Consider the following 13087-nt stretch of genomic DNA (forward strand, 5'->3'; position numbering starts at 1 on the left):
TTTGCAAAATTTATTTTCTACTGCAAAGATCTCAACATAAATAATAAACCAAATAAAACACAATTATGGAAGAAGAAAAAAAACCAGCCATTTATTAATTTCTTATCCAATGGGAAATTAATCAAATCAATCTTTGCACTATTTCTTAAACTCTGCCACTTTTTAAAGGAAAATGCAACAGTGTTAAATTGACCTTTCAATTTAGGGACAGAGAGGGATAAGCAAAGAAAGTGAGGATCTGTTGTGTAGCCTATCAAGGCAGCATTTCTATTTTGGCTCAGACAGAAAAGTGGGTGTATCAACGACGGTGGGTGTAACGCTCGACTAAATGTAAAATACACCCTCCCTTTTCAGCAAACGTGACGTCCAATCAATTTGGCTTCTAGTACAATGATTAAGCTCCTTCCTCAGTAACAAAAGCAATGTAGAGAGTGGTTTTCTTCAGTAGTATTTTCATTGTGGGCAAAAATAGTCATTATTACATACATTCATATTGATTATTGTTTCGAATGACTCATTTTGGGAGTTTAGAAGCCTCCATGTGCCAAATACAACCAGATTGGGTCAAATACTGTAAAGTTGTGAATATTGGTCCATGAAGTATGCGGACCTTGGAACTGCATAATCTCAAGGCAATACTTGTGAGCAGACAGAGAATTCCAGCATACAGGTAATCCTGAAGCCGTCGGGAGACCTGTTTACGTTCAAACGTTATGACACAATCCAAACTATACGTTTCGTAGGCTTTTGCTTTTTTAGGTTGGAATGAAATCAGTCAAAATCACAGTCCGGTAAAAGGCGCAGTCGACATAATTCTCTTCAAATTATCATTTTGACACGAGAAATCAGGAATGGACACACAAATCAGAGGAATAATATAAAACATGCCTTGCAGCAACCAGTTTGGCAAGAAAGCATTGTCATACAGTATCATAAAAACCTCACAGTGAAAAGTTACAGTATGCCCCTTTATAGATAAAGATCAGCATTCAGCTATGTGTGCTCACACCCATACAAACACACACACCCATACACCCGTACATACGGTACTCACACACACACTTATATAAAACGTTTCATAACAGTTTCAGAATCTCTCTTCTGTACCGGGATACTAATGCAACTGTTCTTCCTTCATTTCATACTTCTTGTTTTTGGCTTGAACCAAAAATACATTGCAGGGAGCGAGTAATCAATCGTACATTTCAGTTAACCACAAGCAGCCTTGTGTCCAGACTGCGGCTAATCACAGGCTGGAAGAAACAAATAAGGCCCTGATAGGAAACACAGAAGTCCAAGCCAAGGTTATTGTGAGTGTTCTTTATCTGCGTATGTGCGCATGTGTGTGTTCTCCTTCATGAATAAGTAGACAAAAAAAAAAGTGTTCGTCCCTATCAACGACAGTGACGTTACCGTGGCCTTTGCTGTCAAAAGATGAATAAATTACTTCATTTTACTGTACTTTTGAGCAGAATCATTAGTGTGTGTTTCATATCAAACATTTGTTCTTTGGTCATTTTCATCCTTCATGTTGTCCTTGCATATTTTCTTTTTACGTAACATAGTTTTGTTGTTTTTTGTATATATATAAATATATATATATATATATATATATGTATATATTTATATATATATATTCTTTTTTGTACAAGGTCATCACAAATATCCATCCGCACAAAAATAAATAACGACTCCAGATGAAATACTTGTACTATTGCTCATAAACACAAGCATAGCCACTTCTGTCCTAAGGCAACTGGGCTTCGTGATCGCTCGAGCAGCTTGGGAAAAAGCCTTCAAACATGGAAAACGTCCTACATGTGTGCATCTGAGTACGTGACAACATACAGACGAGCCGAGCTCGTCTCTGATGGCCGTCTTCTGTCCCCAGTGTGTTCGCACCGTGCTTCGGTGCTCATCGCCGAGACTTTCTCTGCAGTCTCTGTCTTGTCAGTGCAGTGGGAGTCACGCTGCGGTCGCCCTGCCTGTTGTTAACTGCCTGGGGGACCGCTGGTGAGGAAGTAAGTGGTCATCTCTCCCTTCCCCTTCACCTTGACAACACCTCGACAGTCCAGCTGGTATCCGTTGTTGACCAGCACGTGGTATAAGTCCGTGGTCACCTAAGAGAGGACACGGACATTTGACACCCAAAATGTGAGACACTCAAGCCTTCCCAAGAGAAACACAGTCAGTCCAAGTTTCACTTTGAATAATCTCCCTAAAGTGACTGTGATGAAGGAACATTAGAGATAGAAAGATAGATGGATAAAAGGTTTAAAAAGCAGTGCATTTCATAAAGAATCAGATCAAAACAGATCTACCTATCTACTAGTGCTGAAACAAATCAAGTCAATCGATAGAAAATTAATCCAAAACAATTTTGAGAATCAATTTAGTTGCATTTATCAAACACACAGTAAATGTTGTTCATGTTCTGCTGTTCTCTATTTTATCATTTGAACAGAATTTATTTTGGACTTATCTCAGATGTGAAGTGTTTTTGCTTTTCTGTGTTTATAATATATTTTGGTTTTGGACTGTTGGTTAAATCACTCACTCTGTCAAGCGTCTTTGAGTTTCTAGAAAAGCGCTATACAAATCTAATGTATTATTATTATTATTGAACGAGATGGAAACATTGTTTTCTTCTGACATCTCATAGACTATGGAATCAATACCATAACAATGAATCAATGGAGAAAAAAAATCAACAGATTAATTGAGGATGGAAATAATCCTTAGTTGCAGCCGTTCTATTTATATCCTGTGTATTTATAACCTGGTAGAAGGCATTTGTATTTGCAGTAACTCACACTGTTCAACAGATGGCAGCATTGTTCTGACTGTAATCTTTGTAGCAGCCACTTTATGGATTTGAGGCAACAACAAAAGATCTCACAAACACTTTTAGCTAAACTTGTGTAAATCACACATTTAAAATGAGTGTTTTATTAAGTACAAAAACATTGTCTACATATCCCTGAATGAGATTATAATAAGACCTAACTAACAGTGCTCCTGTGAGGAACATACAATAGCTATTCTCAGTGAATAAAATTAATTTCTTTAAGACTTTAATAATAGAATAATGTAGGGAATTTAAATCTAGCTTTCTGCCTTCCTCCAGAAGGACATCAGAGCACTACTACTGCTCGGGAACAGCATGTCCAGTGCTAACAGGGATTCTTGCTCAAGGGCACTTCTGCAGAGCAGATGTCTGAACCTAAATCTGTCAGCTAAAGGACTGTGCATGGATTGTATTTGTAGAACTGGTATGTGATACTTTTATACAGAGTATAGGCAAATTACAAACAAACAATACTTTCAAATGTACATGCCTTGGAGTGATTCACATATCTCGGTTAGAGAAAAAAGATGTCTGCAGTGTGGACATTTTTTGATTTGGGTATAAATAAACATAAGTGACGCACAATTTGATGTTGCAATGACTAATGGCAACAGCTTAACAACTAATTTCATCAGTAACTGGATTGCTATTCTGTATTGGCTCACTTAACAATAACCTAAACTGTAAAATACTTCATGTGAACATAAAGCTACAAACTGCTGAGGCTGTGCTGAGAAGAGTTTGGGGGCAGTACCTGGATGCAGTCTGGTACTCCTGTGCTGTCCATCCGGCTGGCCACATTGACTGTGTTCCCCCAGATATCATACTGGGGTTTCCTGGCTCCAATCACCCCCGCTACCACTGGCCCCATGTTCAACCCTGAGAACAAATATCTGACTATGTTACATTATACTACTTACACCATATTAACTCAATTATAATGCTGTTTTCTAAGAAAGTAGATAACTGTGTTCTCCTTTGACCGGGAAAATGATTTTTTCCAAACGAATGCCAAAGAAGATTGATCAGATAATGTTTCAAGCTCAAACTACCTTCCAGGCTTACCTATCTTCATCTGGAAGTTGTTGAAGGAGTGCTCGTTGATGTATTTCATCTGCTCCCTAAGCCTCATGGCGTAGTCGGCCAGAGCCAGGATGTGTGAGCGGCCCTCTCTGTCGTAGGTGGAGTCGTTGAGGCCAGAGGCGGCCATGTAGGTGGAACCGATGGTCTTGATTTTCTCCAGCTGACAGAACTTATCCTCACTGATGATCTACAGACAACCAACACAAAATATTATATAATTACCACATATCAAACACCAGGGTTTAATCTGGGGAAAACAGGATTCGTGGAGATACACATCTAAACTATTTCCTGACAAATATAATAACATAAAAAATGAAAAGAAACTGGTTATTTCAACGGCGTCAAATAGGCTGATACTTACAAAGTATCACTACAGAAATACGTAAGTTCATTATGTCCCTCCGAGTGGAATGCAATTCTCAGAGCCGGCCAAACTTAGCAGCACAACGGCAACTTCCTACATTAAGTGAGATATGTCGGCAGCTGGGATGGCTCTAAATTTAACCGACTGTATTGGCTTAGGTGCACATTGCACAACGTTTAAAATGCTGAAGTAAAAAACAGAAATGTTTTGTAAACTTTGAGTGATCATTGACTTTAATACTATATTCAACATTGCTTGGGTATTACAGAAGTCTCGCACCAGCAGCCGCTAAACACTAACAGAATATGGAGTCTCATCTTATTAGAATGACTTTTAAAACTCCCAATTATTGCTTTAATGAATTTAATTTGTTTATACAATGGAAAATTGCTGTTCTCAGCAGACAGATCATATGGCATTTCATATTCCCCGCAGCTATATTGAAGTTCAAGCTGCATGCAAAGTTTATGTTAGGTTTAACTCTAATGTTGATTAATATAAATGGCCTTCTTTTGCCTAAATAATTATTAATACCACAAAATAATTCACTGAAGTGGTCAGGTTGGGAACCCATAGGTTTATGCATATTTGTCCTTGTTGCATTTAGTGTTGCTTGAAATATGATATTTGTGTTTTGACTGCAGCTAAAGTTATACTTCATGACTACATGTCCCATGAGTCCCGGGATTGAGGGCTTCAGCTCCCGGGACAATATTAATATTAATCCCCATACATACACATACAACAAAGATTTTCTACACAAATTATATTTTCTCTCATCTCTCATATTTTCCCTCTCTTCTCACCTCGTCAAAATCGGCGATGATCTCGTTGAGTAGCCTGAGACACTCCACACCCTCGTTGTTAGCCTCCAGCTCCACGTAAAACTCAGAAAAGTTGCTGATGGAGGCAAACATGACAGCGACGCACTCACATGACTGGTAGTACAACTCGTCATTCCTACGCTCCCGTGCAAGAAAGTGGGCGGCCACGTCCTTGGGCAGGATATTGTGGAGCAGGCGCCGGTTGTACGCCTGCAGCTCCTCCATCTCCTCCTTCTCTTCCGTGGCCTGAGGAGGGACGGGAAGACATGCGGTCTCATTGTTGTGTTGTGTTGTTGTAAAAAAAAAGCCTTTTAGTGAGTTTAAATAATAGTAGCTTCAGTTTTGTTTCTGTTAAACACATGAAACTGTTTCATTTACCTGCAGCTTCCAGAGGAAGTCAAGGCGTGCAGTGGACTCCACCTGCTGCCCGTGCAAGTAGAGAGCCAGAACAAACACCGTCAGGATTACAGGGGTCATGACCTTTAAGGATACCTTGGTTATGCTCTCCAGGCTGAGGAGGAAAAGAGGAGTTGACATGATTAATGAAGGTTTGTATACAACCTGACACATACTAAAACGTACGACAAGTGAAATACCCTCACCACTGTTCTGCAGTTTCATTTAAACCAGGCCTAGAAAAGAGAAGAGAAATTCATGTCTACAAAGCTAATCACTGAAAATTAGGCAGTAGAAAACAAAAGAATACGACTTACTGTTGTAGGGAATCATTAACAGGTGATAATTGCCTGAGGAAAGAAATTAGAACATATTCAAAAAATAGGAAAAGAGCCCAACTGGTACCTGACAAAGTAGGTCTTTGACTATCTAAACCTTATCGTATTAAAGTAGGCCATTTCCAACCTAAACCACAGTATTGAAACACTGGAGCTGAACTATTCAGGTTGAAATGTGTGAAAGAGTGAGTGTACTGTATTTGTATGTATATGTGTGTGTTCCTAGCAGGGGACTCACAGGGTGTTGACCAGCAGGTCTGCGTTGTCAAACAGGGCCACCTGAGGCCACTCCACCAGCAGGAGGAAAGTGAGCTGGATGAACAGCATCAGAGCCAGCTTCCCTATGCTGCTGATGTGGAGGAACACGGAGCAGGCCAGCAGGGTCAGCAGTACACTGTAGCTGAAATACTGCAGCAGAGAGGACAGCGAGGAAAGAGGAGGAGGAGGAGGAAGGTTAGGTGAATATTCAAGCATGCACACAGACACATGGGCATTTGTATGAACACGCAGACTATATACACACATAAAATGTTATGGGACTGACCTCGGGGAAATGGCAGGGCATGGCCTGGGTGGAACACAGAGTCAAACCGTCCTTTGCTGTCTTGGTCAGGTTGTGCAGCAGGCAGAGAGTCACTGATGTGTTCAGCTCGTTGGCCACACAGTCCTTCAGTTTCTCTCTGCTGCAGGTGAACTGGCAGGAAAGAACGACACACAACCGTTTGTTTTTAAAGGTGACGCAACACACACACACACACACACACACACACACACACACACACACACACACACACACACACACACACACACACACACACACACACACACAGAGCTAAAAACAGAATTATAAAACATGTCAATACTTTGTGTCCTCATTAAATGAAAGTATGAGGCCGATAGTTTAAAGACAGTCTTTGACCAAGATATGTACCGAGCGGTGCTCTCTGGTGAACAAACTATGTAAATAATGGCGTTACATTAAATGTATTTAATTTTCCAATAATATTGGCCGTGCCTATGAACCAAACAGCCATTGGACCTTAACATTTTCGTAATTTCTGGTCATTTAAAACATTTTCACACAGAAATTTAAATGCCTTCAGTTTTGATTGAAAATGATGTCTGCACCATACTGTAGGTACTCATATAATATCAAATTAGAAGGTATTAAGAAGTAAGTTACTGAAGTAAAAGCAGTAATACCACAGCGTACAAATACTCTGTTAAACATAACGGTCCTGCTTTCAAATGTCAATTTAAGTAACTTCTTTGTAGTATTAATCTTAGTTACTCTAATCTGTAGAGTAACTAAAATGATCACATAAATGTAGTGGAGTAAAAAGTAAAATATTTCCCTCCTAATTGAGTAAAGTACAAGTACCTCGAACCTATTACAGTATCTCTACTTTACAATGTAAAAGAGTTACAGTGCATACAGGACATCATCTTTGCTGAACTGTATTCACAACAAAGCTTTGGGTTTTGTATGCACCATTGTTTCAAAAGCACATTTGATGTTATTGATACATAAGGTTTCAGTATTGATAAACCAAGTTTAATCTTTCCATTACTTTTAACACTTTTCTTGGCCATGGCATTGGTAATTTGGCATACACAGTGGTGATTTAATCCACACATACACAAACGCAATACTACATAATGTTGGTAAACATGATAAAACCTACTACCCCATCTGTCACAGTGACGGATTATGATTAATTACAGCTTAGCCCCTATTTATAACGCCCCCCCCTTAGGCAAACTGGTCTAATTTTAAAATACCAGCATGGTGCAGAATTTCTTCAAATCTTTCTAAAGATCTGACCAGCAACATCTGAGATGAAGTGATTAATGGAAGGACAGACAAATGGAGAGGCAGACACGTAGACCCTTTCCTAAAGTCCTTGTGGGGGACAACTTGAAACAATCAGTCACAGCTGTTACATGATACAAAAAATGACGCAAATGAAGAGCTGCAGTCCCTACCATGTTAGCAAAGGAGGAAATGAAGAGGAGGAGGATGGTGAAGACGCCCACCAGTGTGCTGTTTGCACGAGACTGGACTATTTTCTTGGTGACAGTCTGCAAGGCAGCTGGGAAGAGCTTGAATACAGACAGCGAGGACAAGATCAGATAAGAGAGAGTTAATACCATTAGTGATGCTGGCTGAAGACATATGATAATGACACTTATCTGAAGATATATCTGCAAGAGAAATCATGCGAGTGGAGAAGGCATTTGTTTCTCACTTTGATGCAGGAGTAGATGGCACAGATGAAGAGGATGTTGGCGAGGATGACGAAGATGCTGATGTAAAGACCGAGCATAAGTGTTGTTCTGCGGAAGAGGAGAAAACAGGTTCATTAGGATGTATAACGCTCATTAACTCCTCATAAACTAATCAAGACCACATTTCCTGCTCACAATTCAGTATAACTGGGAAACTGGGAAAGGCAACTTATCGGAGAGAGCTACTTACTTTGGGAAAATGATAATCTGAATGCAACAGATGCAACAGAAAACGAGGAGTGTGCAGGCTACGTATCCCCCAAAACGATCATCAACCTTTTTGGAGTACTGGAAATAGAAAATCAATGAGAAAAGAGTTTTCTTGTTGCTCAATTAAAGAGGAAATCATCTTTTCTTCTTTAGCGTTTATTTGATTGGTAATTATGTTGAATAATCAAACAAACTCCTATCAAATTCCAACCTTTTTCTCGAGTTCTTCGGTCTGAAAGGTGAGTAGGAACTTCTTGACGTGATCCTTCCTTAGCTGGTCGATGCTGCGCGCGTCGATGGCCCGTCCAAGAAACTCATCCACCTCATCCTCAGGGTTCAGAGCCTCCTGAGCGCATCGGCTATGAGGCAGATTGAACAATAGGTCACTGTGTGTTTGCATCTGTGTGTGAGTGTGTATGAGGGAGTTGGCCTATGCTGTGGCAGCAGGATGACTCAGAGCTAATATGGTATTAGTGTTGGGTTGGATCTGACTCAATAAAACCAACAGTGGGCTCTAAAGTTAGACCGCTACAGTGACAGTCTGCGAGTCAAGCGCTAATAACTAAAGCCACCCTAATAACAAAAACTGGGGCTAAAAAACTCACTTGTCTTTGCTGGATGCTTCATCGATGCCCTGAGAAAAACAAAAACAGAGAGTGAAAATGACACCAAAACACATAGAAGGTGCAGGAAAGAGAAATGATTGTGTAGCCACAGTGCAACTGAAAAACAGACAGAGACTCAGACATCTGCACAACTAATCCCTGAGAGCCAGGCTGATGTTTTAATTAATGCTCGGAGGTTTCAAATTACACCCTCTTTGCCCCGAGGGCTCAAACCCTCTGAGATGGAGAGGACAAAAGAAGGAGGAGAGGGGAAAATGTAAGAAAGACAAGGAAATGAGACGTGTAGCATAAAGAGAAGGAGGAAATGAGAGAGAGTGAGAAAGAGAAATATCTGCAGCTGCAACCTCATCAGATTAGCTTCAGTAGTAGATGATGCACTGGGAATCCCGGGGAGCCCTGTTGTAACTCTGTTTGTTTGACGGGAACAGATCAATACTTTTTCTCACATTCCCATTTTCTCTTTTAGGCTTTTCCGTATATACCGTACAGTACACATTGTTTCACCTTCAGGCATTCAGAGTATTTGATTAATTCAAAATAAATGTATTCCAACAGAAACATAGTCTCCAGCCATACAGTCAGTTTTGTGAGGCTGTATTTAGGATACAGCTTCTAATGCTAATAATGCTAACATGCTGATGCTAAACAGGTATAATGTTTACCATCTAAGTTTAGTGCGTTAGCATGACATCATTTGATAATTGGTGTAAGATAGTAAATGGGAATGAATAGTGTGGCTGTAGATGAGACATTGAAGGAAGACTTAAAAAGGATAGAAGAGTTGTTGTTGTATGTTGAGAAGAAAGTTACATAAAGTTTCATAACTTTGAAGTGAAGCTGAGGCTGATGAGAATGCCATTATTTTTGAAAGTATTTGGTTGTAAATCAAAGTGTTGGAATAACAACATCTTTCCCAGAAGATGGCGTTAAAGGAAGTTCTACAGGATCATCAAAGTTATTACAGTCCGTGGGGGACATGTCTGTACCACAAGTCAGACGGACAGTGTAATCCCTAGAGCCATGCAAGTCAGATTCTCTTTTCGTTTTTCAGAAATGAGAAAAAAGGAAGTTAGTGTAAAAGCATATTGATAGAAAGTTGGAAAGAATTCTGCCCTAACAAGAGGCCTCTGACCCTTGAATGACCATACAAGAGAAAAATGTAATATTACTACTTCTACTTTGAGGACATAATTAGAAAGAATATTTCAGATTTGATTTCAGAGTGGAGAAGAAAACACAAGAAGAAGAAAAGGTGCCATGTGCCAAGTTAAGTGCTCCTTGCGTTTATTTCTCTCACCATCTGCCTGAAGACTTTGGACTCCTTAGTTCTGGAGAAGGATCTGTCAGGCACCCAGCGTGGCATCAATCCATCGACAGAATTTGCACGTGCTCGCTGCATCTTGGCCATCACGGCTTTCTCCTCTTTCTGGAAGTGAAGAAACCCCACCAGAGTAAATGATTTGACGAACAAGGTCTTCTATGCCAGGTGACAAGCTATTATATTGTTTGTGTGAAATATGGCACTAGTGTGAAGTTCTGAAGAGGTCAAGCAGGTAATCAAGGACGCGTGTGTGTGTGTGTGACTGTGAACTAACCCTCTTCTGGCTGCAGCCCAGCACCAAGAAGGTTTCAATGTTGTTCTCTTTCACGTACGCATTCCTCTCTCCTCCAAATCCTGGTTCCACCTCATAGTCCCCGTTCAAATACTGTTGTGTGGCTTTGGTGATGTGGATACGCCTACACACACAGCACACACACACAGCACACACACACACACACACACACACACACACACACACACACACACACACACACACACACACACACACACACACACAGTGTGTAAGAAACAAAACAGGCTATGAAAGAATACGTCAGGTGCGGTAGGAGGGACTTACCCAGCCTTCCCCCCGGCCTCCATTTGGTTGGCGAGCGTCACGTCGTTGGACCAGACGTCAAACTGCCACTTGCGCAGGCCTAGCACCCCGCAGTGAACGCGCCCGCTGTGGATGCCCACCCGCATGTTCACATTAACGCCTGTCACCTCTCTCACCAGCCTGCAGAGATACAGAGAGATACACACACACACACACTATTGTAGAAAAACTAGTGTCACCTTCAGGTTCACAGCGTTTCTTCTGTACGCCGTGCGACATAAACAAAGCAAGAAATGTTAACTTAACCTTCACTGGAATATTACTATCTGACTGCAAGGGGGTGTGTTGTTGTTTGGAGTGTGTTGATCTTTGTGTTTCACTGCATTAGTGTGTGTTTGACTCACGAGATGGCCTCAATCATGTCTACTCCCATCTCCACACAGCAGTGGGCGTGGTCAGCCCGGGGCTCAGGCAGCCCTGACACACAGTAGTAACAGTCGCCTAGGATTTTAATACGCAGGCAATGGTTCTCCTGTACAGCAAGGGCACACAATTAGCCTTCAATTATAGCCAACACACACACACAGCATGATCATGTCAAATATAGAGCTTTCTATGCATAATTGAGATGACTCATCAGTCTAAACATAGTCTAATTGATGTTTTACACAATGCTTAAGTCACCCCCCCTCAACAAGTACATCATGTTGTCTTTGTCATACTTATGGTTACATAATCAACTTAGTAGCTTAAAGTTGTGCTGTGAAAATGGCGGCGGCAGGTTGTAGCTCAGCGCTCACCGAGGCCAGTTTGTCAAAGCGAGCGAACAGCTCGTTCAGCGTCATGACCAGCTCCTGGGCCGTGCACTGAGACGCCAGGCTGGTGAAACCCTCGATGTCTGCGAACAGTATGCTGCAGGAGAGGTGACCGTGGTAGGTAGCGAGGGAGAGGGTCAGGGTCAGCAGAACAGACAGAGAGGAAAATAAAGGCAAAGGAGACAAGGAATGAGATCAATAAAGTGTAGAGTTAGTTAGCATAGTTAGCATGGTCTAGTGCCTCCCTCCCTCCTCACTGTCTAGCTGCCATGTGAGCAGGGGAGGGAGAGAGGCAGACATTTGTTCAGCTCTGGATCTCATCATCTAGGCCAATGTAGGTCACCTCCTCCAGCCCGGCCCTCTGAGAACACTACCCCCCGTCCTCCTGTCTGCATGCCTTTCATTGCTAACTTTTGATAGTAATGAAAGGCGAGGATAAACAACAGCCCAGACTTTCGCAGTTCCAGTTGAAGGCGACAGATGGCGCTGTTGGTCCCGTAAGGTCATCCACTTAGGGAGAACTGGCCCTTTATTACAGCAGTCCAGAGCCTGTCCGCACAGCCTGACCAAGGCTGTGAGCCATTATGCAATAGATTATCTTTAAAGGGTTAGTTCACACACATAGCAAACTACATGCAAACATATTTTCTCACTCACCCCAAGTGTTATCTAGCTATGCAGTGGATGTCGTTTTTGGCGTGCAGTTTTTGCTTTATTTATCCAAGATGATTGAGATATATGTTTCTGCTGTTACTGTGAACTGTTTTCACTGGAACTAATTCCTACTGTAAAAACTGCCAAAGAAAACTGATAGCGTGATCTGTGGATTTGACTAGTAAATTGTTTCTGGAGAAAAATGCAAAAATGATTTTTGTATGTGAGCAACACAAACAACACAATCAATTCACTGCTATCATACTGGGTAGCAGCAAAAGACAAGCGAGACGGTGGATATTAAACCACAACTTCCTGCATGACCAGATATAGAGTCAAGGGAACAACTTTTATTTTATCATTTGGGTGAACTGACCCTGTAAAGGCCAAATTAGTCATTTGTTGGCCATGTAAATTACAGTTCTAGTCACAACAATATTAAAACAGGTTTAACTTATAGATAACATAGATAAGCATTTGAAGGTTATATGGTCTGATGACATTACATATACCAGGATCAGAAAACATTAATAACTTATATTTAGTCATTGTCTGGTGTTGGAACTTAAAAACATTACTTACCATCATTTTTAGACAAAGACAGCAGGGTTTAAACTTGGATAATGGATTGTTCCTGTAAGTTTACAGCTTAGTAGAGCAGCAGTGGCATTGAAACAGATTATTCCACTAAGTGCATCACCTGCACCTATGTGGGTCACCTCTAACAGGAGATTGCTGCTGCAACCTTGTTTCAATATCC

At 41.1% G+C, this 13087-nt stretch overlaps 1 protein-coding gene across 2 annotated transcripts in view; it reads right to left on the reverse strand.

Moving 5' to 3' along the window:
• Nucleotides 1-68: 68 nt before the first annotated feature.
• Nucleotides 69-13087, reverse strand: part of LOC115010615 (adenylate cyclase type 6-like) — a 35863-nt gene continuing 22844 nt past the window's right edge. The window contains exons 6-24 of one of the 2 annotated variants that reach the window (XM_029435279.1): nt 11659-11770; nt 11263-11390; nt 10880-11038; nt 10577-10718; nt 10279-10407; nt 8961-8989; nt 8567-8714; nt 8336-8433; nt 8106-8193; nt 7843-7959; nt 6401-6550; nt 6095-6264; nt 5836-5868; nt 5725-5754; nt 5501-5633; nt 5105-5368; nt 3914-4118; nt 3603-3727; nt 69-2120 (exon numbers count right to left, since the gene is read on the reverse strand). In XM_029435279.1, coding sequence (XP_029291139.1) covers nt 1992-2120; nt 3603-3727; nt 3914-4118; nt 5105-5368; nt 5501-5633; nt 5725-5754; nt 5836-5868; nt 6095-6264; nt 6401-6550; nt 7843-7959; nt 8106-8193; nt 8336-8433; nt 8567-8714; nt 8961-8989; nt 10279-10407; nt 10577-10718; nt 10880-11038; nt 11263-11390; nt 11659-11770 — 2389 coding nt within the window. In that variant the 3' untranslated portion in view covers nt 69-1991. The remainder of the gene's footprint in view (nt 2121-3602; nt 3728-3913; nt 4119-5104; nt 5369-5500; nt 5634-5724; nt 5755-5835; nt 5869-6094; nt 6265-6400; nt 6551-7842; nt 7960-8105; nt 8194-8335; nt 8434-8566; nt 8715-8960; nt 8990-10278; nt 10408-10576; nt 10719-10879; nt 11039-11262; nt 11391-11658; nt 11771-13087) is intronic. The other variant, XM_029435280.1, reaches the window with a different exon arrangement.

Source organism: Cottoperca gobio, chromosome 7 (genome assembly GCF_900634415.1).
Source record: "Cottoperca gobio chromosome 7, fCotGob3.1, whole genome shotgun sequence".
Taxonomy (NCBI): Eukaryota; Metazoa; Chordata; class Actinopteri; order Perciformes; family Bovichtidae; genus Cottoperca; species Cottoperca gobio.